The sequence below is a fragment of the Lacerta agilis genome, chromosome 17 (genome assembly GCF_009819535.1).
Source record: "Lacerta agilis isolate rLacAgi1 chromosome 17, rLacAgi1.pri, whole genome shotgun sequence".
In the NCBI taxonomy this organism is placed as follows: domain Eukaryota; kingdom Metazoa; phylum Chordata; class Lepidosauria; order Squamata; family Lacertidae; genus Lacerta; species Lacerta agilis.
In genome coordinates this window covers 12,850,934-12,876,691 of record NC_046328.1, presented here as the reverse complement: position 1 = coordinate 12,876,691, position 25,758 = coordinate 12,850,934, and the positions used below count along the sequence as shown (strand labels likewise).

Here is a 25,758-nt window from a genome sequence, read left to right as displayed (position 1 = left end):
AAGTTATAAATAAGAAAGCCATGTGAAGGGGTTGAGGGAAGTCATGGCTTGTTAGCCAAGGATGAATGTAAGAAAGTTTTTGTTTGAATGTAGTATTAATCGTAGTTTAATGTAAAAATAATAAAAATTATATTTAAAAAAAAAACAAATGCCGGAAACCTGGAAGTAATTGCTTCCATTTTTGAACATGCCTCGGAAGTCAAACGGCTTCCACGGCGTGTTTATCCATTTTTTTCAATGGATTTTGCCCACTGATCCCCGGTTTTCGAATGTTTCAGAAGTCGAGCGGTCTTCCGGAATGGATTGCGTTCGAAAACCAAGGTTCCACTGTACCCCAAAATCAGAAGCTTAAAGAGGCAATGGTTAAAAGTACCCTTGGGCATGCATACGTAAAAGAAGGTGGTTTAAAATCTCTCATATTGCACTTCAGGTTATTCGTCTTTAATCACAAGGCAAATCAGTCACATAAACCCATTTTTCGTATGCTGGTTGTTTCCCAGATAGCAAGATGATCTCCAGCTGTATAAAAGGAATCAAGTTCTTGTGTGTAGGCGAGAGACTTGGATCTCCCTTAAAGCTCCTTGATCTTTTTGTCCGTGCTTTTAATATTGATGTCCAGAGTCCCCACCTTTGTGGTGAGGCGATCCAGAATTTCATCCTGCTCGTCAATTTCAGACTGTAGGCCAAGAGCGAGGTTTTTCAGGCGGCCCAGCCCAGAGGACATTTCATCTGCAAATCGACGGAGACAATGGAGCAGGGTTAAGAGCAAGGATACAAGGCAGGAAATATGTTTGGGAAGTCAATTCATAATAAAGTAGCTGCTCCGAGAATATTCTGAGCGAAGGAGCCAATAGTTAAAGAGGATGGTTGTTCTTTTTCTGTGGCTTCGGAATAATAATAATAATAATAATAATAATAATAATAATAATAATAATAATAATAATTTATTGTTTATACCCCGCCCATCTGGCTGGGTTTACCATTCAGGGTGGGCTCTTGCAATTGTTAGCCTTTACAGTGTCACAGGACTATTTTTTTGTACAAATTAATGCAGCTACCTCTGTAAATAATAAATCATGATTATGGTTATTTATACCGCACCCACCTGGATAGGTTTCCCCAGGCACTCTGGGCGGTTCCCAACAGAATTAAAAGCACAATAGGACATCAAACATTAAAAACTTCCCTAAACAGGGCTGCCTTCAGATGTCTTCTAAAAGTCAGATAGTTGTTTATTTCCTTGACATCTCATAGGAGGGCACCACTACCAAGAAGGCCCTCTGCCTGATTCCCTGCAACCTCACTTCTTGCAGGGAGGGAACCGCCAGAAGGCCCTCGGAGCTGGATCTCAGTGTCCGGGCAAAACGATGGGTGTGGAGATGCTCCTTCAGGTATACTGGGCCGAGGCTGTTTAGGGCTTTAAAGGTCAGCACCAACACTTTGAATTGTGCTCAGAAACGTTAAGGTAAAGAGAGCACTGCTGCCTTCAAACATGTTCCTATTTCTGATCCTCTACCAGCTCACGACCACTGTCTTTTTGAGCAGCAGTTAGTAGTTAACCACATCCACTTAATTTTTGGCAGTCAAAAGTGCAACTTGCAGAATCTAATGAGAGCAGCTGCTATTGTGCATCCCTTAATTTTTGTACAGCAAGGGAGAGGAAGCTTTGCTCCCCTGCCCCCCCAATGTTGCTGAACTACAACTTCCAATTCCCCTGGCCATTGGCCATGCTTGCTGGGGATGATGGAAGTTGAAGTTCAGAAACAACTGGAGGGCCAAAAGCTCTTCTACTCCCGTTGTGCAGGGAACAGAGCTCTTGTTGACAATTTTGCAGGAGGAAGCATTGCGCAGCAAAGCAACCTGTCTGTCTGCTGTCACCCTGCCATATCCTTTCACTACTCCAGTTCCTTCTATACCCCCTGATTAATCAACAGAGGATGACTAATAACTGTCCTACATTCTTGTTTTTCAAGTTGTTTGAGGACTTCTTATGTAGCAAGCCACTAACTGAATTATTATTAATAAATATTAATGTTAATCATTTCCCCATCACCTCCTATTTCCATGAAATGAGAATTGAAAACAGGAACACATGCTTCTCTCTGCTTGGGAGAAAGGCCCAAAGGAATCAAAGAGACTCAATTTCAGGTAAGGAGCTGGGATTAAGTGTTACAAAGTTCAGGCTGTCACTACTCACCTAAGTTGTTATCGACTTTCTGATGGTAAGCTCGGAGGTGTTGATTCCTTGGGTAACTATCAGGTGGGAACGAAGACTCTGAACTGGTTCCAGTGGAACTATGCTCTGGAAAGGAGAAAAGGTGAGCTTTTAGACATTCACCAAGCACCAGTTGATGGCTCCAGTTCTTTTATTTTTTTAAAAGAGAACTATTTTAATGTAGCATGTGTGCCTTATGGCAAGTATGGCTTTATACTGAATTACTGGAACACATAATTATTAATTTAAGGTGGTTTGTAATTGGGAATGAACAATGCAATCCTTTTCTTACTTGCAGACCTGCCAAATCACTATTCCTGCTTTTGCAGCCTAGTTAAGATGCAAATTTGGCTTCTATCAAGAACTGCCATACCAAAAAACCCTGAATGTCCAACTCCTCCAGGCCTGGCATGGCCCTTTAAACAAGTTTAAACAAACCTGAATTATCCAACTTTCGTAGGTTTGGATGACTCTCCTGGTACTTTGACTCCTGTTCTTTGCTAATGGATATGGCTTCTTTCAATCTGGAGATAGAGAAAAGATAGGTACCATTTCCAGTGTCCAAATAGGCACTGCATTAAGGGCAATGGCTTAAAAAATATTATTTCCCTTTCTGCAGTGTTTCCACACCCACACACATTTGCTGTTGTTCCCTCACCTCCCTGGCTCCTGATCAGTTCAGAATTAGTCTACAGGGTAGGGGGAAAACCCTTTTCAAAAGAAACATGGGGATGCACTGATCTTAAAAAGTCCAAGGATGGAACTACCAGGAAAGCAAAATGTCCAAAAGGCCTTGCTTCAAATACTACATTTTGATGCCTTTTGCATCTTTCCTGACTTTGCTGAGAATGGTCCAAAGGTAAACGTAAGTACCACGTTCTGATGTGATTGCAATGTGATTTGAATCTTTCCTAGCCCCACTGAAGAATGCTGGGATGAAACTGAAGTCCAAACCTCCACCTGCAACCTGGGCTTCCACCCCTGCTCTCTGACTCCCAGGTGCCACGTTTTATACCTTTCCTAGCTGGGAAGAGAATTTGGGCTGCTTACTTGTTGCTCGCTTGGTATTCGGCAGCCCCGTTCTGCTCAATCTTGATCTCCTGTGGCTTGGCTTTGAAGTAATTCACAAAGCCACCAAACACACTCTTAATGCTGTTGATGTGTCTCTGACTTGTTTTCAGATCTTGATCCATCTTATCCACCATTCGTTCGCTGCGCTTCAGTACCTCGCCTTGCCGTGTGAGCTCCTACGGAAAACAAAGAGTTTTTAGCGGGGCTGAAGGAAAGCACCGCGAAATGTTTTAACTTCGCAAAGAACCGGGTTTCGAGAATTGCACTCCCTGGCTGTATTGCCACTCAAGAAGAACATGAGAAGAATATGCTGGATCAGGCCAATGGCTCATCCAGCCCAGCATCCTGTTCTCACAGTGGTCAACCAGCTGCCTGCAGGAAGCTCTCAAGTAGGACCCGAGCGCAAGAGCACTCTCACTTCTTTAGGTTTCCAGCAACTGGGATTCAGAAGCATCACTTCTTCTGACCATGGAAGCACAGCATAGCCAAAATGGCTAGTAGCCAATGATAGCCTTTGGCTCTATGAGTTTGCCTAATCCTTTTCTATTCCCCCCCCCCCGCAATTTTTTAAATTAATTTTTAACAATACATAAACAAACAATACAAACAATAAAAAACATTACAACAAAATACAAAAAGAAAAATAATAAAAAACACTTATTTAAGTCTATCCTTCTTTTATATCATTGTAATTTGACTTCCCCACGTCCTCTCCATCTGCGTTCCTTAAAAATCATCTTTGGTAATTTCTTCACATTTTATATTCTCATGTTAATACAACTATCACCTTGTCTTATCAAATAACCTTAACATTACTTCATCTATTTTTACACCTTATCAAACTTCTATATCTGCTGCCTATCTAATCTTCCTGCTTATTTTTTAAATACTAATCTTAACATAGTTCTTTAGATATACTTTAAATTTCTTCCAATCTTTCTCCACTGCGTCGTCCCTCTGGTTTCGGAGTTTCCCAGTCAGTTCAGCAAGCTCCATATAGTCCATCATTTTCATCTGCCATTCTTCTATCGTTGGTATTTCTTTTGTCTTCCAGTTTTTTGCTAATAAAATTCTTGCTGCTGTTGTAGCATACATAAAGACTGTTCTATCTTCTCTTGGGATTTCATGGTTGTCTAATCCTTTTCTAAAGCCATCCAAGTTGGTGGCTATCACTGCCTCTTGTGGCAGTGAGTTCCACAGTTTAACTATGTGCTGTGCGAATAAGTGCCTTCTTTTGTCTCATGCTAATCCACAATTTAGCACAAGCTGGAACGAACCCAAGCAAAGCCTTGGGTTCCCCCTTTTCCCTCCAGTATAGCTGGAATGAGTTCTTCGCCAGTAGTTCCCCTTACCCAGAAATCTGGATCGTCATGTTCTGAAAACCAGAGACCGTTGACTTAAAACAAACTCCGATCAGTTTCAGAACAAAGTCGCTTCAAGTCATGGGTTTGGCTTGTTTAACTAACCAGAGTTTGTTTTGGACCGTAGTCTGTGGCTAGAAAGAAATGACAAGGCAAGACTCTGGGAAAGAGGGATTAAATGCTTGCGATGTCCCTCCTTCTGAGTATACAGGAGTTGATGACGATCAGGAAAGTGATCCCAAGGGTTTGCTTGGGGTTCTTTCAGATCATGCATGTGCACTAAACAAAGATTTAGTACGATGTGGAAAAGAAGCCCTTTGGTTCACTAGATTTCTTTAGCAAGTTGCTGCGTAATGCTGATGTGATGGTGATGAGAAATACTAAGCAGTAATCCTTTCTATCTCCATGGTATTTTCTTGAATTCTATTTCTTCTATAACATTTATGCAGTAAGATTTGCTGAAGGCACGAGGAAGCTAAGATGTGAAGACTCTGCTGATGCCTAATTAAACCTCACCTGCCTACAGAAGGGCACCTGCTCATTTCATGATCTGCTCCTTTTAGCTTTTTTTTAATTAAAAAACAACAACCAAACCACTACCTGGAATATTTGCCGGTCCAAATTCCTACGGTACCTACAAGTGAAGAACAAAAGACTGCAGTCTCTCTGCCCAATTTCCCTCTAGTCTGATCACAAGACTCTTTCAGATAAGGTCTGATAATTTTCCCAGGGAGCAGGAAAGGCTCCTTTTGGCTTCAGCTTCAGCCTCCAGAAAACACTGCAGTTCAGTTAAAATGTAGCTTCTCTATAGACTAGGAAAAACAACAACTTGGATAGATTTCAACCTTGATTATTATTATTACAGTCATACCTTGGGTTACGGCCGCTTCAGGTTGCGCGTTTTCGGGTTGCACACCGAACCGAACCTGGAAGCAGGGTGCATTTGATTTAAATCAAACTGATTTAAATCACGATTTAAATCACTAGTCAGTAAGGCTCAGGGCCGATTTAAATAAAACCCCCTGATTTAAATCAGATTTTTTTAATATATTTAAATCAGCCCTGAGCCTTACTGACTAGTGATTTAAATCATTTTGATTTAAATCAAATCCACCCTGCCTGGAAGTACTGGAACGGGTTACTTCCGGGTTTGGCGCTCGCACATGCGCAGAAGCTCTAAATCACGCTTTGCGCATAAGCGCCAAATCGCAACCCATGCATGCGCAGAAGCTGTGCTGCGGGTTGCGAATGCTGCAGGTTGCGAACATGCCTCCCGCATGGATCATGTTCGCAACCTGAGCTTCCACTGTACTTAAAAAATATTTTTATGAGCTTGTTTCAATTTTCATTTCCTAGTTTTATAACACAATCTGGGACACAATTGTCATATGATCTGAAGGAGATGAACCAAGTATACAATTTCATTTGCACCACACTTGAAGAAATCAACACCCACGGTTGGAGAGGACAGAACTAGCACTCATTCCTAGTGCTTTCAGAAGTTCAAAACACTTCACATGCAGCATCTTCTTATAATATTCCTAACAACAATGCAAGCCAGGCCTCTACTGTCCCCATATTGCAGATGGGGGGGCTGAAGCCAGCAATGGCTTGCCTCAGTCCACCTGGAAAGATTGGAACCAGGGATGCTCCAATTCAGGGTACTCAGTCTCTTGGACTTTGGTTTAAATATGTATATGAATGGAATAATTTGAACCCAGAGTTAAGCACTTGTATGGCTGGAGAGCCAAGGCCCCACAATAAGCTTATTAGGATAAAAGGCAGCACAAGATTGCCCCAATCATACCAAGAAAAATTGAAGAACAGCTAATAACTGCTAGTCCAGGGGTCCCCAAACTAAGGCCCGGTGGCCGGATGCGGCCCAATCGCCTTCTAAATGCGGCCCGCGGACAGTCCGGGAATCAGCGTGTTTTTACTTGAGTAGAATGTGTCCTTTTATTTAAAATGCACCTCTGGGTTATTTGTGGGGCATAGGAATTCGTTCATATTTTTTTTTTCCAAAATATAGTCCGGCCCCCTCACAAGGTCTGAGGGACAGTGGACCAGCCCCCTGCTGAAAAAGTTTGCTGACCCCTGTGCTAATCTTTTGATTTACAGTGGTACCTTGGTTCAAGAACAGTCCGGTTTAAGAACGATTTAGTTTACAAACTCAGCAAAACAGGAAATAGTGTCTTGGTTTGAGAATTTTACCTGTCTACGAACGGAATCTGAACAGTGGAAGGGCACCAGCGGTGGGAGGCCTCATCAGAGAAAGCGCGCCTCGGTTTAAGAACGGACTTCCAGAACGGAGTATGTTCATAAACCGAGGCACCACTGTATTATTATTTTTTTTAAAAAAAAACAGCCTCACTTCTAGAAAGACAATCCAGGAGGCCTTATATTTGTGGTTCTGCCTACCAAAGATGCCTAGCAGTGATTCAAGTCTTGGCTTCATAATTAAAGGAAATGATTAATAGGAAAGACTATGTAGTCAGGTGTGTGCAGGAAGTGGCTGAAGTTGGCCTGCTCTCCTTTCTAGCCACTGGCTTAGAAATCAAGCACATTTACAAATGATAGGTGCAATGTACATCTTCAGCAAGTCTCAGATATATATATATCTCAAGAAACAAGACATCGTGATCTGAGACAAAAAGTCCATCTCCTTGAGAGAGATGTCCTTTTACACCTGCTCAATTCCACTTGCCCATCACAATCATTTCCCAACAAAATTTATTGCATGAATGTACTGTCACGTCTTCAATGAAACCAAGATATAAAGGCATATGGTGCACAGAACCAACGACTTGAGATGTTGTAACTGGCACGAGCTGGTCCCTTATACTTTGAAAGAATGTTGGAAATAAACGTGTGGACAGACTCTGAAAGTCTGCCATTTCTGAAAGGGCATTTGAGTATGTACTCAAAATCATCATGCGGCTTTTATCCCTAATGAAGCATCCAGGTTTTTTTTTTGTCAGTTCTCAGACTCTGATCCTAAACACTTGCACGTAAACTGCACTGAAATCAATCCACTCACTTCTAAGTAACACATAAAGGCAAAGGTACCCCTGACCGTTAGGTCCAGTCGAGGACGACTCTGGGGTTGCAGCACTCATCTCGCTTTATTGGCCGAGGGAGCCGGCATTTGTCTGCAAACAGCTTCCAGGTCATGTGGCTAGCATGAGTAAGCCGCTTCTGGCAAACCAGAGCAGCGCATGGAAATGCTGTTAACCTTCCCGCCGGAGTGGTACCTATTTATCTACTTGCACTTTGGTGTGCTTTCGAACTGCTAGGTGGGCAGGAGCTGGGACCGAACAACGGGAGCTCACCCTGTCACAGGGATTCGAACCACTGACCTTCTTATCGGCAAGCCCTAGGCTCTGTGGTTTAGACCACAGTGCCACCCACGTCCCTAAGTAACTCATAAGTTGACATTGTTATAGGAAAAATATTGAAGAAAGTACTTTTATCAAATATACTCCCCATAAACTACGGCAAGGTCTATCTCAAGATTCTTGTTTACCTCTGATGCAGCTACGCCAATATGCTCAGACTCATAAACGAGGGACAGGGCGCGGTTGCTGCTGTCCACAGTGGCCTGGGACCGCCTCAGGACTTCTTGCTGCAGGTACCTCTGTCTCTCCGCCCCTTCCCTAGGGGGCTCATTACTTTCATTCCACTTGACTGGCTTTAAGTCCTCGTCCTCATCTTCGTCAAAAGGATTGTAGCTTTTTGAGTAAGCCGACATAATTGCAGCTCGGAGTTCAGTTCTTTTCTATGCGTGAATGTAGACAAAAGGCAGACTAGAACGAAACCAGACCGATGTTTTCAGACCCAGATCGATGCCTTCATGTCAGAGATCGCCAGCAACGACGGGATGGAAAGCCGGATTCTGTGAAAAGAAGTGAGTTGTAGGTAAATTTAAACACAGATTGAAATGATTTGACAGAACACATAAGAAGAAGAAGAAGAAGAAGAAGAAGAGGAGTTTGGATTTGATATCCCGCTTTATCACTACCCGAAGGAGTCTCAAAGCGGCTCACATTCTCCTTTCCCTTCCTCCCCCACAACAAACACTCTGTGAGGTGAGTGAGGCTGAGAGACTTCAAAGAAGTGTGACTAGCCCAAGGTCACCCAGCAGCTGCATGTGGAGGAGCGGAGACGTGAACCCGGTTCACCAGATTACTAGACTACCGCTCTTAACCACTACACCATATAGGAACATATGAGAGCTCCTCCCCCAGCTCAAAGCTATTGAAATACAGTTTTGCTCCACTTTTCTCCAAATTCTGACAGGTCATGCAGTTCGGATTAGTGTGCCAGAGGCTTGTTAGATGAAAGGGCAAGTCAATTATCAAGTCAGGAAATAGCAAACTGCTCCAGATGACCCAAAATGGATGGAACCAAGCCACATTCTTGCCTTCCTCCGTACCATGTGGCTCAACTCATTTGCTTCAAACATCTCAAACTGCCTGCTTTGCCAGTGTGTTTTCATAGCTAGAGTACCTGCCTTTTGACAGTAGTGTTTTCTCAACATGCATTGTATGTTTAGATCCGGGCCATTCCATTGTCACGGGTGGGACACTTGGACCATGTTTTTTGGTATTCACACATGTGTAAGAATGTAAATACACAATCAGAAAAGTGATACTGAAACTTCAAGTTGAAATTCTCATGAAAAAAAATCCAATTCTTTCTTTTTTTTGGAATATTGCACTTTAATATGTTTAGTTAATGAAACTAAGTAAAATAAGTATATTTTAAAAAACATTTTTTTTCTTATCAGGCTCATTTTTCATGGAATGGCCCATCCATGGAAGCAGGAACTAGTATGTGGATGTGGGAGAAGCTCAGATCTTATCAGCTTTCGATTTATACCAGTCCCATGGTATACATTTGCCTCATCTTTCCATTTAAACCACTTCCGATGCTACAAAGAGGTCACCTTTCAAACTCGATGCATCCTTGCTTTAAGCTGGTTGAAAAACAGAGGAGGTTGCGGTAATCATGGATCAAACTATCCTCAAGCAGACACTAATAGAGAATTCAGCTGTGCTGCAAGTTCTGCCACTAAGACAAATGGCTTCCCATTTTGGCCATACTGTCAACATACCCCTTTTGCAAACCCTAGAAACTTTACTGGAGGTTGTTTTTTTTTTGGTGTAGGGTCCTTATCAGCACAGTTAAGTTTAAAATGTAAGAGCACTTCCTGGCCTAATCTCAGAGCTTGATTAACCGTTCCTTGTCTCAGGACAACCTGAGTCACTGCATTGTGCAAGCCCCTCCTGACCAGATCAAATAGCATTTTGAAGGCCTATATTGCTCACATCTCTCAATCAATCAATTTATTTATTGCATTAGCCACATGGCCATAGCACATAGTGAAAGACCAGGCAGTGGCCTGGCACAATTATACAAAAAATACAACAGATACAGTTAAAACATTGGAAGTAAAATCGTGCTGGAAAATACAAATAAAATAAAGAGCAATAGCAGGGCATGACGACAGAGTCCATTTCAGGAAGGTACATAGGACTAAGGCTAAGGGAAGTTAGCCAAAAAGGTGGTCCCGAGTTTCAGGGCCTGCAATATGTAGATGGCCACTCCATGTGAGATCAAGGGGTTGGCATCCGCCATTCCGCCAGGAAGTATTTCACATCTCTCAACAAGACTGGTCACTGCAGCCTTAAGGGAGGCACTCTGAAGTCTGCCCCAACATGGCCACCCGAAGCACAGCCTTAGCAATGTTTTACTTACTACAGGTATGTGGGATTTCCTACAGGTATGTGGATATTAGGTCAGTGGTTCTCGAAGGGTGTGTCAGGAGAGGATGGCAAGTGTGGTGGGGAAATTCAAGGACATTTAAACATATCAGTTGTTAGGACAGTCGTACCTTGGTTTTCGAACTGCTTAGTTCTTGAATGTTTTGGCTCCTGAACGCCGCAAACCCGGAAGAGAGTGTTCTGGTTTGCAAACTATTTTTGGAAGCTGAACGTCCCACGGGGCTTCCGCGGCTTCCTGCAGCCAATCAGAAGCTGTGCTTTGGTTTCTGAACATTTGGAAGTAGAACGGACACCCGGAACAGATTCCGTTCGACTTCTAAGGTACGACTGTATATACCTGTATATATTTGTTTCCAGAATATGGGTATCTTTTCAAAATGAGAGCAAGAGCATCAAGTGATACGGAGGACAACCCTAGTTGCGATCCAGAATTGCCATTTGAACAGTGCTGGAGAAGACTAATTGAAAACTATATTTTGGATATCCAATGACTTCGCTTCTCTCCTTCCATGGTTCATTTTACGTATCATACATTCCTGCACATTTTACTATATTATAACTATTCAAATCAGTTTTCCACTTTTGCATTTGTCAAAAAAAATTTACTCTCGAAGTTATCTTAGTGCTGCCAGCGTTTTCAGCTGTATATAATTTTCCATATATTCAACAAATGTTTTCCACACTTCTTTAAATATATGTTCTTCTTGCTCTCTTATCTTATGTGTTAAATCTGCAAGTGCTGCATTTTCTGTCAACTTAAGTTGCCAATCCTCTTACTTGGGACCTTGCTGACTTTCCATTTTGGGGCTAACACAACACGGGTCGCAGTTGTTGCATACATAAACAATCTTTTCTGACACCTAGGAATTTCTGTCTGGGTTCAAGATGAACAGGCGACAGCAAAGGTTGCAAGGTTTTTTAGCTGGGGCAATCAGAATAAGACCCACTATTTGACTATTGATTCAAAACCCTAAAATGTATTTTTTATAATTGAATTTTTGTTTCTATTCTTTGTATATCGTATTGTTGTTTTATTGCTATGGCCGATAGCTGACGCAAAGAAAGATTCATTCATTCATTCTGTCTGTCTGGGTTATTCCCAAAATATTTTTTTCAATTTATTATAAATCATTTCCCAATATACTTTTACTTTTTTACATGTCCACCACATGTGAAAAAAAAGTTTCCCTCTGCTTCTTTACACTTCCAATACATTTTATACTTTCTGGATGTTTCATGATCATATTATGTCAGGCTCCCCCCCCCCCCTTTTGGCTGTGCATCAGCAGAACAAAGCAATTAAGAGTCTCTTAGCAGTTTAAGAGTGTTTAATGATCAGAGCAAAAGAACGCAGCCCTTCTTGGAACGAAGGTGCTCTCAATTAAGCTTCCCTCTTACTTCCCCCTGAGTCATCTGCGTCACTTGGAATCAGTTATCTCTCTCTCTTCCTGTTCTGCTTCTCCTGGTTGTTCCCCACTCAGCTCTGCCCAGCTGTTGTTTTCCGAACTATGTCCTTCTGCAAACCAATTCTCTAAATCTATACTGCTCCACTGTTTCAGGGCAGCTTCAGGATCCTGGTCGGAAGCAGGAAGAGGGGGAGCTTCCCACCATTCCTCATCAGAGATGTAATCCTCAGCCTGGTCTCTGACATATTATAAAGTAGCTGTGTTCCAAGTTATATATAAATCAAGCACTACTAGTTGTTTCCTTTTGTTATGGCAACATATTTCTTATTAATAAAATTTTTGGTGATCAATTTTTTATTCTGAAAGTTGTGTCCCAGAGAAGTTTCAGAACCATTGTTAGGTCCTTGCTAAAGACTTCTCTGTTAATAGCCTTTTCCTGCCCTGTGATCCAGGTGGAACTGTGGGTTTAAACCACAGAGCCTAGGGCTTGCCGATCAGAAGGTCGGCGGTTCGAATCCCCGCACCGGGGCGAGCTTCCCGTTGCTCGGTCCCAGCTCCTGCCAACCCAGCAGTTCGAAAGCACGTCAAAGTGCAAGTAGATAAATAGGTACCGCTCCAGCGGGAAGGTAAACAGCATTTCCGTGCTCTGCTCTGGTTCGCCAGAAGCGGTTTAGTCATGCTGGCCACATGACCCAGAAACTGTCTGCAAACAAACGGCGGCTCCCTCGGCCTATAGAGCGAGATGAGCGTGCAACCCCAGAGTCATCCACGACTGGACCCTAACTGTCAGGGGTACCTTTACCTTTAAAGACTTCTCTGTTTAACAGCCTTTCCTGCCCTGTGATCCAGGCAACGTGCTTGTATTGCTGAAGCAGGCTTACCCAAATATACTAGCTTTAGGATCTGATCACATGATACAGGGCACTAGGACAAGAACATCACACAAGCTAAGAAGAGGCTGACTGAGTAATAATAAACTAAGACACCAAGGATGTTACAGGATGATCCTTATCACATGCACTTGGAAGCAAGCCCACACAGAGCAATGAGACTCATGCTATTGTCAATTGGTAGTTGCCAAATTCTTTGGGACTTACTTTGCAGGAAGTGCAAGTAACAATGCAGATGCTCCTGGGCCCAGCTCCAAGTGCTAGTTTTGACACTTTTTGGCATTTCACACAGCTTAGAATCAAGGTAGTAAATGATCAACTAGCTCCATATGTACCTGCTCAAATCTTAAGACAGTCTTCTGAAGCCCTCTACAAGGTGCCCCCACCAGGTGAAGTGTGGCAGGATACAGAGAAAGGGCCTTTTTAGTAGTGGCAATCCCAGCTATGAAATGCTCCCCTCCAAGAGGCCCACTTGGTGCCCACCTTGACATCATTCCAGGACCAGACACAGGCATTTAAAATCTGTTTCAGTGTTTAATTTCATTTTTATCACGGCTACTATTATTATGCTATTTTTTATGTTTGATTAACTTATTTTAGCCATTTTAAATTAGCATTAATTTTTGTTAAAATCTACCCTGAGAACATAGCCAATGGGATGGCACCTTACCAACATTTTAATAAACAAATTAAAAATAAATACTACCCACAGACCTATGTCAGGTGTTGGGCTAGCTAGCAGCAGCCCTAACTTTGTGTTTAAAAATAAAATACAAATAAGCCACTTTGAGGACTATTTTGGATCAAACAGCAGGACAGAAATAAAACCAGTACGCCAATGGAATTACTATCATGAACCTAATTACTCATCACCACTAGTTTATTACCATCAACAAAAACACACACCATACAATGCAACATAATCTTAGTACTGAGCAAAATACAAAGCAAAGTATAACTGGAGGGCAAAGGGATAGAGGTTTTTTTTTAAAAAGCGATCTGATGAAAGAATATCCCCACCTGTTTCGAAAAGGGAACCTGTGGCCCTCCAGATGTTGCTCAGCAACAGTTCACATCATCCCTGGCCCTTGGCCACGTCGGCCAAGACAGATGGGTGCTGGAACTGAAAAGCATCCAAAGAGCACCAGCTTGCCAATCCATGGTATAGAACAGGGTGTCCTGAACTTGGGTCTCCAGCTGTTTTGTTTTTTTGACTACATACCAATACCAGATTGCTTTAAAAAACTCTCTATCCCTTTGCCCTCTAGTTATACTTTGTATTTTGCTCAGTACTTAAGATTATGTTGAACTGCATGGTGTGCATGTTTTCGTTGATGGCAATAAACCTGTGGTGATGAGTAATTAGGTGTGTGACGAGTAATTCCATTTGCGTACTATTTTACTCCTGTCCTGCTGTTTGATCCAAATAGTCCTCAAAGTGGTGCACATATACACACAAACATATATATCATCTATCTGTCTCATATATACATCTATCTATGTATCTATCATATGTGTATCTGTATCTGTATATGTGTATGTATGTGTGTGTGTGTGTGTATATATATATATATATATATATAAACATATAAACAGTATATCATATTTCAGGGTCAGCAAACATTTTCAGCAGGGGGCCAGTCCACTGTCCCTCGGACCTTGTGGGGTGCCAGACTATATTTGGAAAAAAAGAACGAATTGCTATGCCCTACAAACAACCCAGAGATGCATTTTAAATAAAAGGACACATTCTGCTCATGTAAAACACGCTGATTCCCGGACCGTCCACAGGCCGGATTAAGAAGGCGATTGGGCCAGATCCGGCCCCTGTGCCTTAGTTTGCCTACCCATGATATAAACCTCAACATGAGGCTGCTGCTAGCCCAACCCCTGGCATAGCTCTGTGGTAGTATTTTTTTTAAATTTATTTATAAATGTTGGTACGGCACCTATCCCATAGCTAAGTCCTCAGGGTAGCTTTTAAACAAAAACAAATGCAAATTTAAAGTAAGTTAATCAAACATTTTTTAAAAATAGCACCCCGATGCCCTGGTGCTGTGGTGCAGTGGCCCCTGACCTAAAACTGGGTAGGACCCAGCTGTCAAATCAGCAACAAAGCTCACTGGGTGATGTTGGATCGATGTGTTCTCTCTGCACCTCCAAAGGTGGGCTCTTAAAAGCCCCCAGGAAGCTCAGCCAAGGAGCCACCTTAACTCTCAGCCCAACCTACCCCGCAAGGCTGTTGGGAGGACAAAGAGACTCAGATCCATCCACCCCTCGCAGGGTTGTTGTTCTGAGGATAAGAAAACACGGGGAGGGGTGTGAGCACCATGAATATTTCCTTTTGCTGGGGGGGGGGTATAAACCTGGTAAATAAGATGTAAATAAATCACTCTAAGGAGGAAAAAAGAGAAAAAACTGCTTTCTTGCTAGCCCCCCCCCCATTCACTCACCCACCAGCAGCGTCCCCCGCTCTCCGCCTTCTTGCTTCCTGTCACGAGCCAGTCAGCTTCCTCTCCTTCTTTTCCTCTGGCTGGTCAAGCGGGCCAAACCACTTCTCCAGCTAAGACGGGGGGGTGGGGGGTGGAGAGAGAGAAAATGGGAGGGGCAGAGAGAAAGGGAGGAAACAAAAACAAGATGGACGCGGTCGGACTGAACCAACTACCGCTTGAGAGAGGGGGGGTCTGAAAGAAAATAATAATAAAAAAAATAGTAATTTCAAACCTTTTCGATCCTCGGAAGAACAGCTCACGGTGGGCGGAAGCAGACATTGGATTTGGTGAAAGGAGAAAAAGTGGTGAACAGGCTTTGGGCACATACACACAAAGTCTAGTCTGAGTTAGTTCGTTGAGTCTCCGTTTTTTTTTTTTTTTTAAAAGGTTGGGATTCCAGGAATGAAGCCGCTGCGGGCGCCGCCATGTTTGTCACGTGCTGTAGAAACATAGCGCCGTGCCTTTAGACTTGAATAAGTGGATCGGCACTTGATCCGTTTAATCTCCGTTCTTTTCGATCGGAAGGTGTTGGGATTCAGACTTGGTCATACTTTACAGTAGGCTCACTGAAATCAAAGTATTTAAGTATGTATTTTGATTTTAGGGGGTATGCTCAAATCTGATTTAGAACTCACTGACCAATTGAATTAAATGCTGCAGCTGAGTAGATATGGTTAGAATCGGGCCTGTAAAGTACAGGCAACTCTTGACATATTTTCTTACGACTTGGGTTACAACAATCCACGTTTTGGGCAGCCAACGAACGTTTATCGCGTAATAAATTTGTTGCATCTTTGCTGGGTCTGCTTATGGCCATGGTAAAGTTTTGCTGTAAGGTATTTTCTCTCTCCCTTTTTTTTACAATTATGCTGCTGCCTTTGGCTCTTAATTTCTTTGTAAGTCGCTTGAGGACTCCTTTGAGATGAGCGACTCATCATAAGTCAAATAAATAATAACGTTATACAGTAATTAGAGCAACGACTGAAGGTGCCTAACCACTTTCTGCAACAGATCGCTCTCCTAATGCGAAGTACTGAGCAGCTTCCTCAGTTTCTGAGTCCCAGATATACAGCTCCCATCGCCTTAACCATTGGGCTAAACTGGCTGGGTGAGGTCCTTGAACAGGCACATTTTGGTTAAAGAAACACAACCCTGCTCAGATTATATTTATTTGTTATTTATTTCATAAAATTACACACCGCTTGGTTGTAAAAAACAACAACCACCTCAGCGGTTTACAAAAAGGTAAAACCATAAGATCACGGGGGAGGGAATGTAAGATACCTTAAAACATACCATGCTAAAAAGGATTAAAATTCACACCAGCATTTCTAAACATAAAACACTCCAAAAGTCGCTCGCTTTCCCATTTATTACAATATTTCTTTTATCTTTTAACCACCAGTTCAGCTTCGTGTGCCGCTCTACCCTCTCCGCCCCTCACGTCTCTCTATGTGCAAGGTTGTACATTACTGTACCTCGAGAGCAGCACACGTAGCGCCTCCCATTCCCCGCCCCCAGAAGCTGCTGAACTACAACCCCCGTCAGCCCCGGCCAGCACAGCCCTCGCCAAAGAAGAAGAAAGGCAGCAAACGATGCGGGAGCTGTAGTTCAGCGGGGGCTGGTTCGTGGTGGCCGGAGCCGTTCTCGCGAGAAGGTCCGACGCGAAGCCGGGCTGCCGGCTGCCGCTGGAGAAGAAGGGAAGGGATGAGGGGAGGGGCCGACAGGCGCGGCGAGAGGCCGCGAGTGACACTCTTGCTGTGAGGAGGTTCCTCGCAAGATGTCGGCTCTGGCCGTGGCGACGGCGGCGGCTGCCACCGCGGCGGCCGTTGACCGCGGCGCGCTCGGAGAAGCCAGCAGCCCGGGCTCCTCTAGGGGCTTCTACTTCAACACGGTGCTGTCTCTCGCCCGCTCGCTGGCCGTGCAGAGACCCGCTCCGCTTGAGAAGGTGAAGGAAGGCGGCGCTGCCCAAGGCGACTGCCTGCTGCTTCTGCTCCTGCTCCCAGTTACCTCAGGGGTGGGGTGGGGGGTCTCGCTTACGTCACCGCGTACGGCGTAGGTGCGGGGGTGGGTCTGCGCTTCGCTCCTTGGACGACTTGCTTATGTTATTTCGTTTCAATCCGTGAAATTTGATTTGCAAAACAACCATGCACAACAGAAAATGCAACACCTTTAATCATCATCATCATCGTCACAGTGCTTTAAAAAAAATATGTTTAGGGCTACTCTCATTTTGACTCAAGAAATCACCATTTTATAATTTTAATTCTGGAAAAGTAAATACAGTAAATGGACAAAAGTACAAAGATTCACAAATGTTTAGGGGTATGCCTACCCCTGCGTCCCCTCAGAAAAAAGGCACTGATAAAAATAATAATTTCAAGACGTGCCTAAAGAATTGCCTCAAGTTTCCTAGATCCCTGATCTGGGTAGGCTTAAGCCTTCAGGATCTTTCCTGGCCGAAAAGAGGGCAGTTGAAGAAAAAGGTGCCTGCTTCGGATTAAGTTGATGGATTATTATGCCGAAATGGCAAAATAAAGGACCGGAATAATCAGAAATCCGGAAGACCAAGGTTTTAATAAGGCATGGAGGGAAATTTATAATTATCTTGAAAAAATCATTGCAACAGTTAAAATTGTTATTAGGATTGAATAACACTGTAGTTCAATGGTGAATTTTGGATAAAAGATTTGGATTATTATAGAAGATGTGAGAGGAAATGACTACAATGGGGAACCCACAAGGGGAGGAGGGAAGTCCAGGAGATGCTGTTAGAATTTTTATGACTGTATGTTGGATATGTGATTCTAAAACTTTAATTCAAAAAACCAAATCAGTATATTAAAAATAAGAAAAGGTTCCTGCTTGGTCCTCATAGGCGGGGGAGTTCCAAAGGGCCTTGCATAAATGGCCGGCTGCAGGGTTGACAACTTGAACGAAATTTTGGGGCTCTCAGGTAAAGCCCTTGCCTCACATAATGGATCAATGGCAATGCCCATCAACTTTGGAAGAGGGTAGGGTTTGGCTCCTACAGCCAGCCGGGTTTTTACAGATGTGGGAGAAGGTATTATGTGCACCTGTGGTGTGGGCCGGCTTACGAGGCAAGGTGAGGTGACTGCCTCAGGCGGCAGGATCCGTAGGGCAGCAGATCCTGTATGGTTTATTGCTCTTCATGTAGGTCTTCACTCGCCGCTTTTTCCCTGGAGGGGAGTGGGGCCACCGTTTTGTGATTTGCCTCAGGTGCCGAAATAGTGGTGCCGGTTCTGCCTCCAATTGAGGCAGATCTCTCTCTCTCTTTAAATATGCTTTTCAGGTTTATACATTTCACTAATTTTACAATTATTTCAAAACTTGACTTCCCCCTCTTTCTGCAGTTCTTTAAATTTATTTTAATATCTTCTGCATATCCAAATTAACTTAAGTTGCTCATGTGTTCATCTACTTTAGATATATGCTCTTATAAAACTGCAGTTTATTACAATAATAAGGCAGGTTGATCACGTAGGTAAATTGGTCCCAGTTTGTTAAGCTTGTGCACTGGTTTTCTTTGGCAAGTACAACTCGATGTCTCAGGGGTGGTGATGATGGAAGAGGATGACTTCTTCACCATCTACCACAAGGATTGCCTGGTCTAGGAAAGTTGTTATTCCTTTACCATTTAGCATTTTCCACTAGGATTCCCTGGACAGGATTATTATTCTCATTTGAAACATAATTTCAAAATCATAACCCCTAGAAACTGCCACTCCTTGTTGGTGAATGGGGATGGAGATAAAAACAGTGATAATTATGAAATGGCAATAGATGATAATAGCAAGATACACTTATTGTGATAATTTACAACCAGTGTTTAACACCACAATGATTGCCTGATGTAAGGGTTATTATTTTTAATATTATATTTAATGTAAGAATAATCCTGAGATGTGGTAATCCTTTGGCAATGGTGATGGTGAAATGTAAGAGTGATAATCCTGAAAATAATAATTATAATAAGTTTGCTATTACTATGTCTTCACTATTTGTCACTGTGATTGTGTTCCTTGTAGCAAATGTTTATGATGAAATATGGTAGTGATAATAACCTTGAAGTAATAATGTGCCTATTCAATCACCACTAAGATTGCTGGGTCTCAGGATTCTTATTCTTATTCTTGATTTTATATATATATAAAATAACCCTGAGACTTAGTGATCCTATTGGTAATAGTGATGGTGAAATTTAATAGTAGCAATCCTGAAATCTGGTGGTTCTTGTGGTGATGGTGAAATCGTAACAATATTACAAATACTAATCTCGAGGCCTGACAATTCCTGTAGTTAATGATGATGGGGGAAATTATAATATTGAATTTTTATTGTGACTGTTCAGGTTAGAGTTTGCTTCATGTTGCGGATTTTGGGTTGTGAATGCGGCAAACCCGGAAGTGTTACTTCTGGGTTTTGCTGCATGTGCAGAAGCGATCTGCGCGCTGCGCACATGCGCAGAAGCGCTCTATTGCGCACGTGCAGTAGCAACACTCTACTTACGGACTATTCAGGGTGCGAACGGCACCCCGAAATGGATCGCGTTCGTAAGTAGAGGTACCACTGTACTTTTCTTTTACGTCAATTGCTCTGGAATTTTTACTGCAGAGTAGTGTAGAAGTAAAAGTACAATAATACGCAAATCCCCAAGACCTTGTGGTAAACGATGATAGTAAAATAAATGTCTGGAGGTCCAGAGAATCTTGAAAGACCTGAAAAGACCTGGAAACCCTACTGCTGTGTGAAGGCATCCTTGCAAAGCAGGACATTGGCTCTTAACTGATGGATTTGGATTAGGGTTGCAGGTTTCAGGGTGCAGTATGACATTTGAGGGATGAGCCACCTCTCATTACCACAATTAGACTTGGGATTTTTGTTACTGACAGCCTGGAATTGGCTTGTCCTAGCAGGCTCAGCTGCTGGATCCTATCCGTGTCACAGGGCACTATTCCAAGCTCTTCAAGGGCCAGCAAGCTTTGGCCCTGATTTACCAAATACCACTAGACCACCCGCCCCTGCTGCACAAGAGGCGTAGAATTGTTCAGTTGGAGGGGACCCTGAGAGTCATCTAGTCCAACCCCCTGCAATGCAGGAATCTTAACCTTGATCATATATGACAGATGGCCATCCAATCTCTGCTTAAATACCTACAGGGAAGGAGAGTCCACTACTACTGTTGAACAGCTCTTGTCAAAAAGTTCTTCCCAATGTTTACTCGGAATCTCCTTTTTTGTAACTTAAATCCATTTGTTTGGGTCCTACCCTTCAGAGAAGGAGAAAACAAGCTTGCTTCATCCTCCATGGGACAACCCTTTGGACAGGCTAAGCAGTGGTTTCAACTAGAGAAGGTCTTTTAGATAGTACCTCTGAACTGTAATAGCCATTCAACACAGAAACAGTTCAAGAACTTGCATAAAACCATGCTTAAGGAAACATAACTATTGGTGTTTGAATTTACAAGGCAGCATGAGAAACCTGATTTGACATGGGTTTGCACTTCATGGTTTGTGCTAATTGTTTTGCTATGGTGTTTGAATTGATAAACTATAGCTATGACCATCACTGCCTCCGGACATGGCAGCTCCTAGAGACTGAAGTGATGAGCAGAAGGAGAATAAAAGCAGACAGCTCAAAACTACGGTGTGCCTAGATGTTTGGAAATCATGTTTTATATTCTCACTGGTTGTTGGTGCAAACCATGTTTTTAGTGGGTTGCCTGAAATGAGCGTGTATGAGAATAAAAGTAGTGGAGTCTTGATAAAGCTGTATCAGCAAAACAAAGGCACATAAAACCAAAAGTTGTCATTTTTTGAACTGTTCTGTAGGGTAATTGAATGGTCTATCTTTTTATTACAGCTTTTTAGTAGTTTTGCATAGCTTGGCAAATTAATGATATATGAAAGTGAAAGGACTTTATTATAAGATTTTCTTTACAAAATATGAAATTTATGGGAAGTTGTTTAAAATATGTTTGTTATGAGGATCACTGAATTGGTTGAACTCCCAACATCAAAATGTTTTTTCTCTTCTATGTTTAGTGCAGGGCAACATCAAAAGGGGTAGTGGTTTAGCATGAAGTTAGATATGCAGCATATATAATAGGCATGTCTGACCAGTCAGGTACGAGCTGATTTTCCTTGTTTGTTTGTTTTAGTGTTAAACAAACAAACAATCAAAACCTGAACAATTTGACATTGTTCAGATTTCTGTAACTTGTTATGTGCAGAACTATTAGGTAAGGGCAGGCTTACTGGAATCAGATCATGGGTCCTTTTTGGGTGTGTGTGTGCTCTAAACACTAGAATATCATTAAGGATGTATGATGAATCGGCATATAACGTTTGCGGAAGGCTCTTTTTCTAATCAGTTTAATATGAGAATTTAGAAAGAAGTACCTTCAGTTGCAAAACCCTGGCGAGACTAATTTTAGTTTGGGAGAGTACTAATCAAGGAAGACACTTAGTACTCTTATGTAACAGTACTGAAACCACGATTCCTTTTAGAACTTGCAATATAATCCATTTGCCTACTTACCATTACAACAAGTGGATTATATTGCAATGTTGTAGATCGGGGTGGAGAACCTGTGGCTCTTCAGGTATGGATGGAATAGATAGAACTGCATCATCCCCAATGTGCTGGTTGGAGGAGAATTGGAATCCAATATCACCAGGGCCACAGGTGTGGTCCCCCCCACAACCCCTCTTGTAGCTGAAGTTAACATATGCAGTGCATGCCTATGTATGTTCACTCAGAAGTAAGCCCTGCTGAATTCAGTGGCTCTTGTTTCCAAGTAGATTAAATCAGATTGCAGTTTATGGCAGTCCTGCTTATGTCCCATTGAAATGATTGCGACAAGTTAGTCATGACAAGCTTAAATCCCATTGAAATCAATGGGACTAACTTTGGCTGCAATCCTGTTCCCTCTCACCTGTGAATAAGCTCCTTTGAATTCAGTGGGACTTCTGAGTAACATGCATAAAATTGCGCTGTAACTTAGTCTGGATCCAATATGCTGGGTTCTGTGCAGCTTTCTTCCATTTTTATTTATTCATTTATTTATTGGCATTTATATCCCACTTTTTCTCTCTCAAGGTGGTTCTATGGTTCTCCTGCTCCTCATTTAATCTTCACAACACCCTGTGAGGACAGGTAGGCTAGGCTGAGAGGCCTAAGGTTCACAACCGAGTGGGGGTTTTGAACCCTGGCCTCCCAGGTCCGTGTCCAACACTCATTACTATGCCACACTGGCTCTCGGGGGAAATTAGGGCTGCAATCCTCTACACATATCATACCTGGTAGTAAGCTACTGTAGGCCAGTAAGGCTGAAAGCAATGTGGTTTATTTCCAATAAACATGCAGTAGGATTGTGTTGCTAGTCGCTTGATTTTTTTTAACTAATCACATTTTATGCTCTTTTTAAATGCTACTAGGCTTTTGAGAATACTTGCTTTAATTCACTATGCAACGCCAATCACACACAGAATTTGTTTCGAACACTGGGTGAGAACGAACACAAGATTTTAATGCTTAAATATGGCAGGTTTATCTGCTGTTAAATTGTGAAGATTTAATCTATAGGCACACCTTATTGGGAAACATTGTGTGCTTTAGCAATAGCCATGAGCATGTAGAATGTGTTGGCTCAGCAATACTAGTATCACTGCATGGTCAAGAACAATTTCTCCCTACAAAAACCGAGCCATGGCTGAACCATGTAATTCTTACACACACAAGTACCTTATGGATCCTAAAAAGCTACTAATAGAATAAGACTGCATTTTCTGGGAGTAAGCATCAGTGAAACATAGTGGATTTACTTCTGAGTAGGCATGCCTAGGATTGCATTGTTTGTTTGTTTAGAGGTAGGCGCTTCTGTTCCAAGTCCCATTGCATGAACAAAACCCCCTTCTGGGTGTTTTTTTGGAGGGGGGTCTGAAAGCTGTTCAGTATTGCAGACTAAAATAACATAAGTAAATGTTGCTGTAGAAAGCTAAAGTGGAGGAAAGGAAAGAGATGGATGCAACTGCCTGGAGACAAATTATTTCCACCTTGTTGTTTGTTTCCCCCGTGTACTTGCATTTCTCTTCGCCAGACCTTCCTTAACGCCATTCTCCTCCCATCTGTCTTTCTGGTACCCATCTGTTTAATCATTTGATTGTTTGATGCTATCCAGCTGCATGTGAAACTGCCCATGTTTGGTACCCTGCTTTATTGAGTTGGGGGTCTCTTTGTTGGTGATGTCCAGGCTCTGAACTCCTTCCTTTTGGGAGGCTCATTTGCACACACACAACACAACACAACACACACACCACACACACACACACACACACCCTGCTGGTTCATCATTAGCCACCAAGGCAAGTCCGTGTTGTTCCAGCCTATGTTGACCTTGTGCTCGATACTGCTACCTCTTCTGCTGGTACCTAATGCTTCTGCTTAGTTATTACTTAAAGATAAATTAAAACCACCTTTCAGGGCACATGCCTTCACAAGGAGAAGTGCAAGACTCCAAAATGCATTAATATGCAGTTGCCAAACCTGCACATGCACTCAAATCCTAAGACTCATCTCCATCAGCAGGAGTATTTGGGTATGGTTGCTTCCACCCGCAACTTTTAAATGGAGCCATGGCTTAAAAGGACATCGTTTTGTTCCTGTGGGTATATAGGGAATGGGTGGTGAGATGATTGTGCTGCTGATATTTTCATAGGGATTGCTGAGCTTTAGCATGGCGGTATGGAAGGGGCTTAGAGCTGTAGATGAAATGTTCAGGTCTTTTTTAATCCTAACGTGTAATGTTTTTGCTGGCATATGTTTGGGAAAAGTATGCCTTTTAAACAATAGATATTTTCACACACCCTGTTTTGCTTCTTATAGGTACAGAAACTACTCTGCATGTGCCCAGTTGACATCCACGGGATCTTTCAGCTGGATGAACGTCGCAGAGATGCTGTTGATTGCTTTGGGAATTTTTCTGATCGAGTCTGACTTGCAGGGTACAATATGCTTCTTACCCTAAAATATGTTGTTTACATTGAGGGATTTATATAACCTCCCATTACAACAGCTTCCAAAAAGTTGTAAAATCCTCATAAAACTAAATAAACAAACAAAAGACCCTGTAATATAAAAGGAGTAGCATAAAAGCAATACTGAGGTTTTAAAAGCCTGGTAAAACAAAACTGTGTTTTCTTGGTGCTGAAATCACATCTAGGTAGCTGTCTGGTGGGCCTCCTTGGGAAGTCTTTCCACAGTCAGGGTGCCACCACCAAGTAAGTGCTTTTTCTTTGTAGCTGTTCACTGCATCTCAGTTGGTGGGGTACCCAAAGAAGGGCCTCCATTAAAGCTCCTAGTGGATATAGGATAGACTGGAATATTTTAATTTGATCTGTAGCATCAGATTTAGTTAGTGATTTGGCTTTGAAAGGATATTAAAGCTGTGTGGCAATAAATATAATCCCTTTCCTCTGCATGCAATATCTAGTTTCACAATCTTCTTGCCTTTGCCTTCAAAACTTTCCATGGCCTCGTCTCTTTGTATATCCTGTTGCATCCTTTCCTGTGGATTCGGCTCCACACATACTGTTGTCTGAAGATGTCCCACTCCAGAAATCACTTCACGCAATTCCGCTTGGTGCCTGGTACTAACTATCTCTTTGATATGCCTCCTTGCACCCCACGCGCTTTATTTCTGTGAAGTCCCTCCTCAAGTTGCCTTTTTCTGGGAGACCTTTGTATCATCCCCCCTAATCCCCATGTCTTATCATAACAAGGCAAAGTCCATGTAATTGAAATAATCACATCTTCCCCTGTCTACCCCCCCTCGGCATTACTGTATTCCTTTGCTGTTTGCCTGAGTCTATTTTATATTGTTGCCCCCCCCCCCACTTGGGGCAGGAACTGTCATACCTGATTTTGTAAACGCACCATGTACATAGATGGCACTGTGTTAATTCAGTAAATTAATTCAGGTGGTTCTAAAATTTCCTATTTCCATTCTCAGCATAAAGATACTCTTGTTCCTTATCTTCTCCGGCTGTTAAGGGGCCTTTCCAAAGTCCAATGGATAGAAGAAAGCAATTCACGCAAAACCAGAGGTGAAGTTTTACATTCTTGTTGTCAGAATGTGGTTCTTGGTGCCCCTTTTTTTGTAAGTAAACAACTAAGTTTTGTAAGTGCAATCCTATGCATACCTGCTCAGAAATAAATCCATTTGCGTTCAATTAGACTTACTCCCAGGCAGGTGTTATTTTGGTAAAAAAGATGAGGTACTGGTACTCATATTTTGATAAAAGTGCTGTGGGTGCCAGCGTGAAATACTTTAGTTGTCTGGGCAGCAAAGAAAAGCAGTGATGTTTCTCTGTACTGGTGAACACTGTCCCAAACAAGAAAGCTGTGCTCCAAGGTAGGTGTGCAAATAAGTGGTGGGGAATCTTTTTCAGCCCAAGCAAGATACTGTGGTTTGTTAAACCACTTTCCCCCTCATGACATCCAACTGGAAAACTTGCAC

General features: G+C 42.5%; 2 protein-coding genes across 2 annotated transcripts in view; one reads left to right on the top strand and one right to left on the bottom strand.

The window, feature by feature from the left end:
* Window positions 1–419: 419 nt before the first annotated feature.
* Window positions 420–15,253, bottom strand: SNAP29 (synaptosome associated protein 29). Its single transcript, XM_033174977.1, has 6 exons — window positions 15,180–15,253; window positions 8,171–8,539; window positions 3,266–3,462; window positions 2,654–2,739; window positions 2,198–2,302; window positions 420–729 (listed from the first exon to the last, which is right to left on the bottom strand). The coding sequence occupies exons 2-6, from the start codon at window positions 8,393–8,395 to the stop codon at window positions 572–574; spliced, it is 771 nt and encodes a 256-aa protein (XP_033030868.1). The 5' UTR covers window positions 8,396–8,539; window positions 15,180–15,253; the 3' UTR covers window positions 420–571.
* A 1,647-nt stretch (window positions 15,254–16,900) lies between these two features.
* The window catches only part of PI4KA (phosphatidylinositol 4-kinase alpha), an 81,950-nt gene continuing 73,092 nt past the window's right edge, over window positions 16,901–25,758 (top strand). Inside the window, 4 exon segments of the mRNA XM_033174826.1 lie at window positions 16,901–17,166; window positions 24,126–24,203; window positions 24,205–24,243; window positions 25,252–25,345. Of these exon segments, the coding sequence (XP_033030717.1) occupies window positions 16,999–17,166; window positions 24,126–24,203; window positions 24,205–24,243; window positions 25,252–25,345 (379 nt within the window). The 5' untranslated portion in view covers window positions 16,901–16,998.

Bases quoted from the DNA above. Each gene is read 5' to 3' on its own strand.
- SNAP29 (XM_033174977.1), bottom strand. From the start codon at position 8,395: ATGTCGGCTTACTCAAAAAGCTACAATCCTTTTGACGAAGATGAGGAC. The intron at 3,463-8,170 runs GTAAACAAGAAT...TGTTTTCCGTAG, and splicing joins TTGGCGTAGCTGCATCAGAG to GAGCTCACACGGCAAGGCGA. The intron at 730-2,197 runs GTGAGTAGTGAC...GTCGATTTGCAG, and splicing joins GAAAGTCGATAACAACTTAG to ATGAAATGTCCTCTGGGCTG.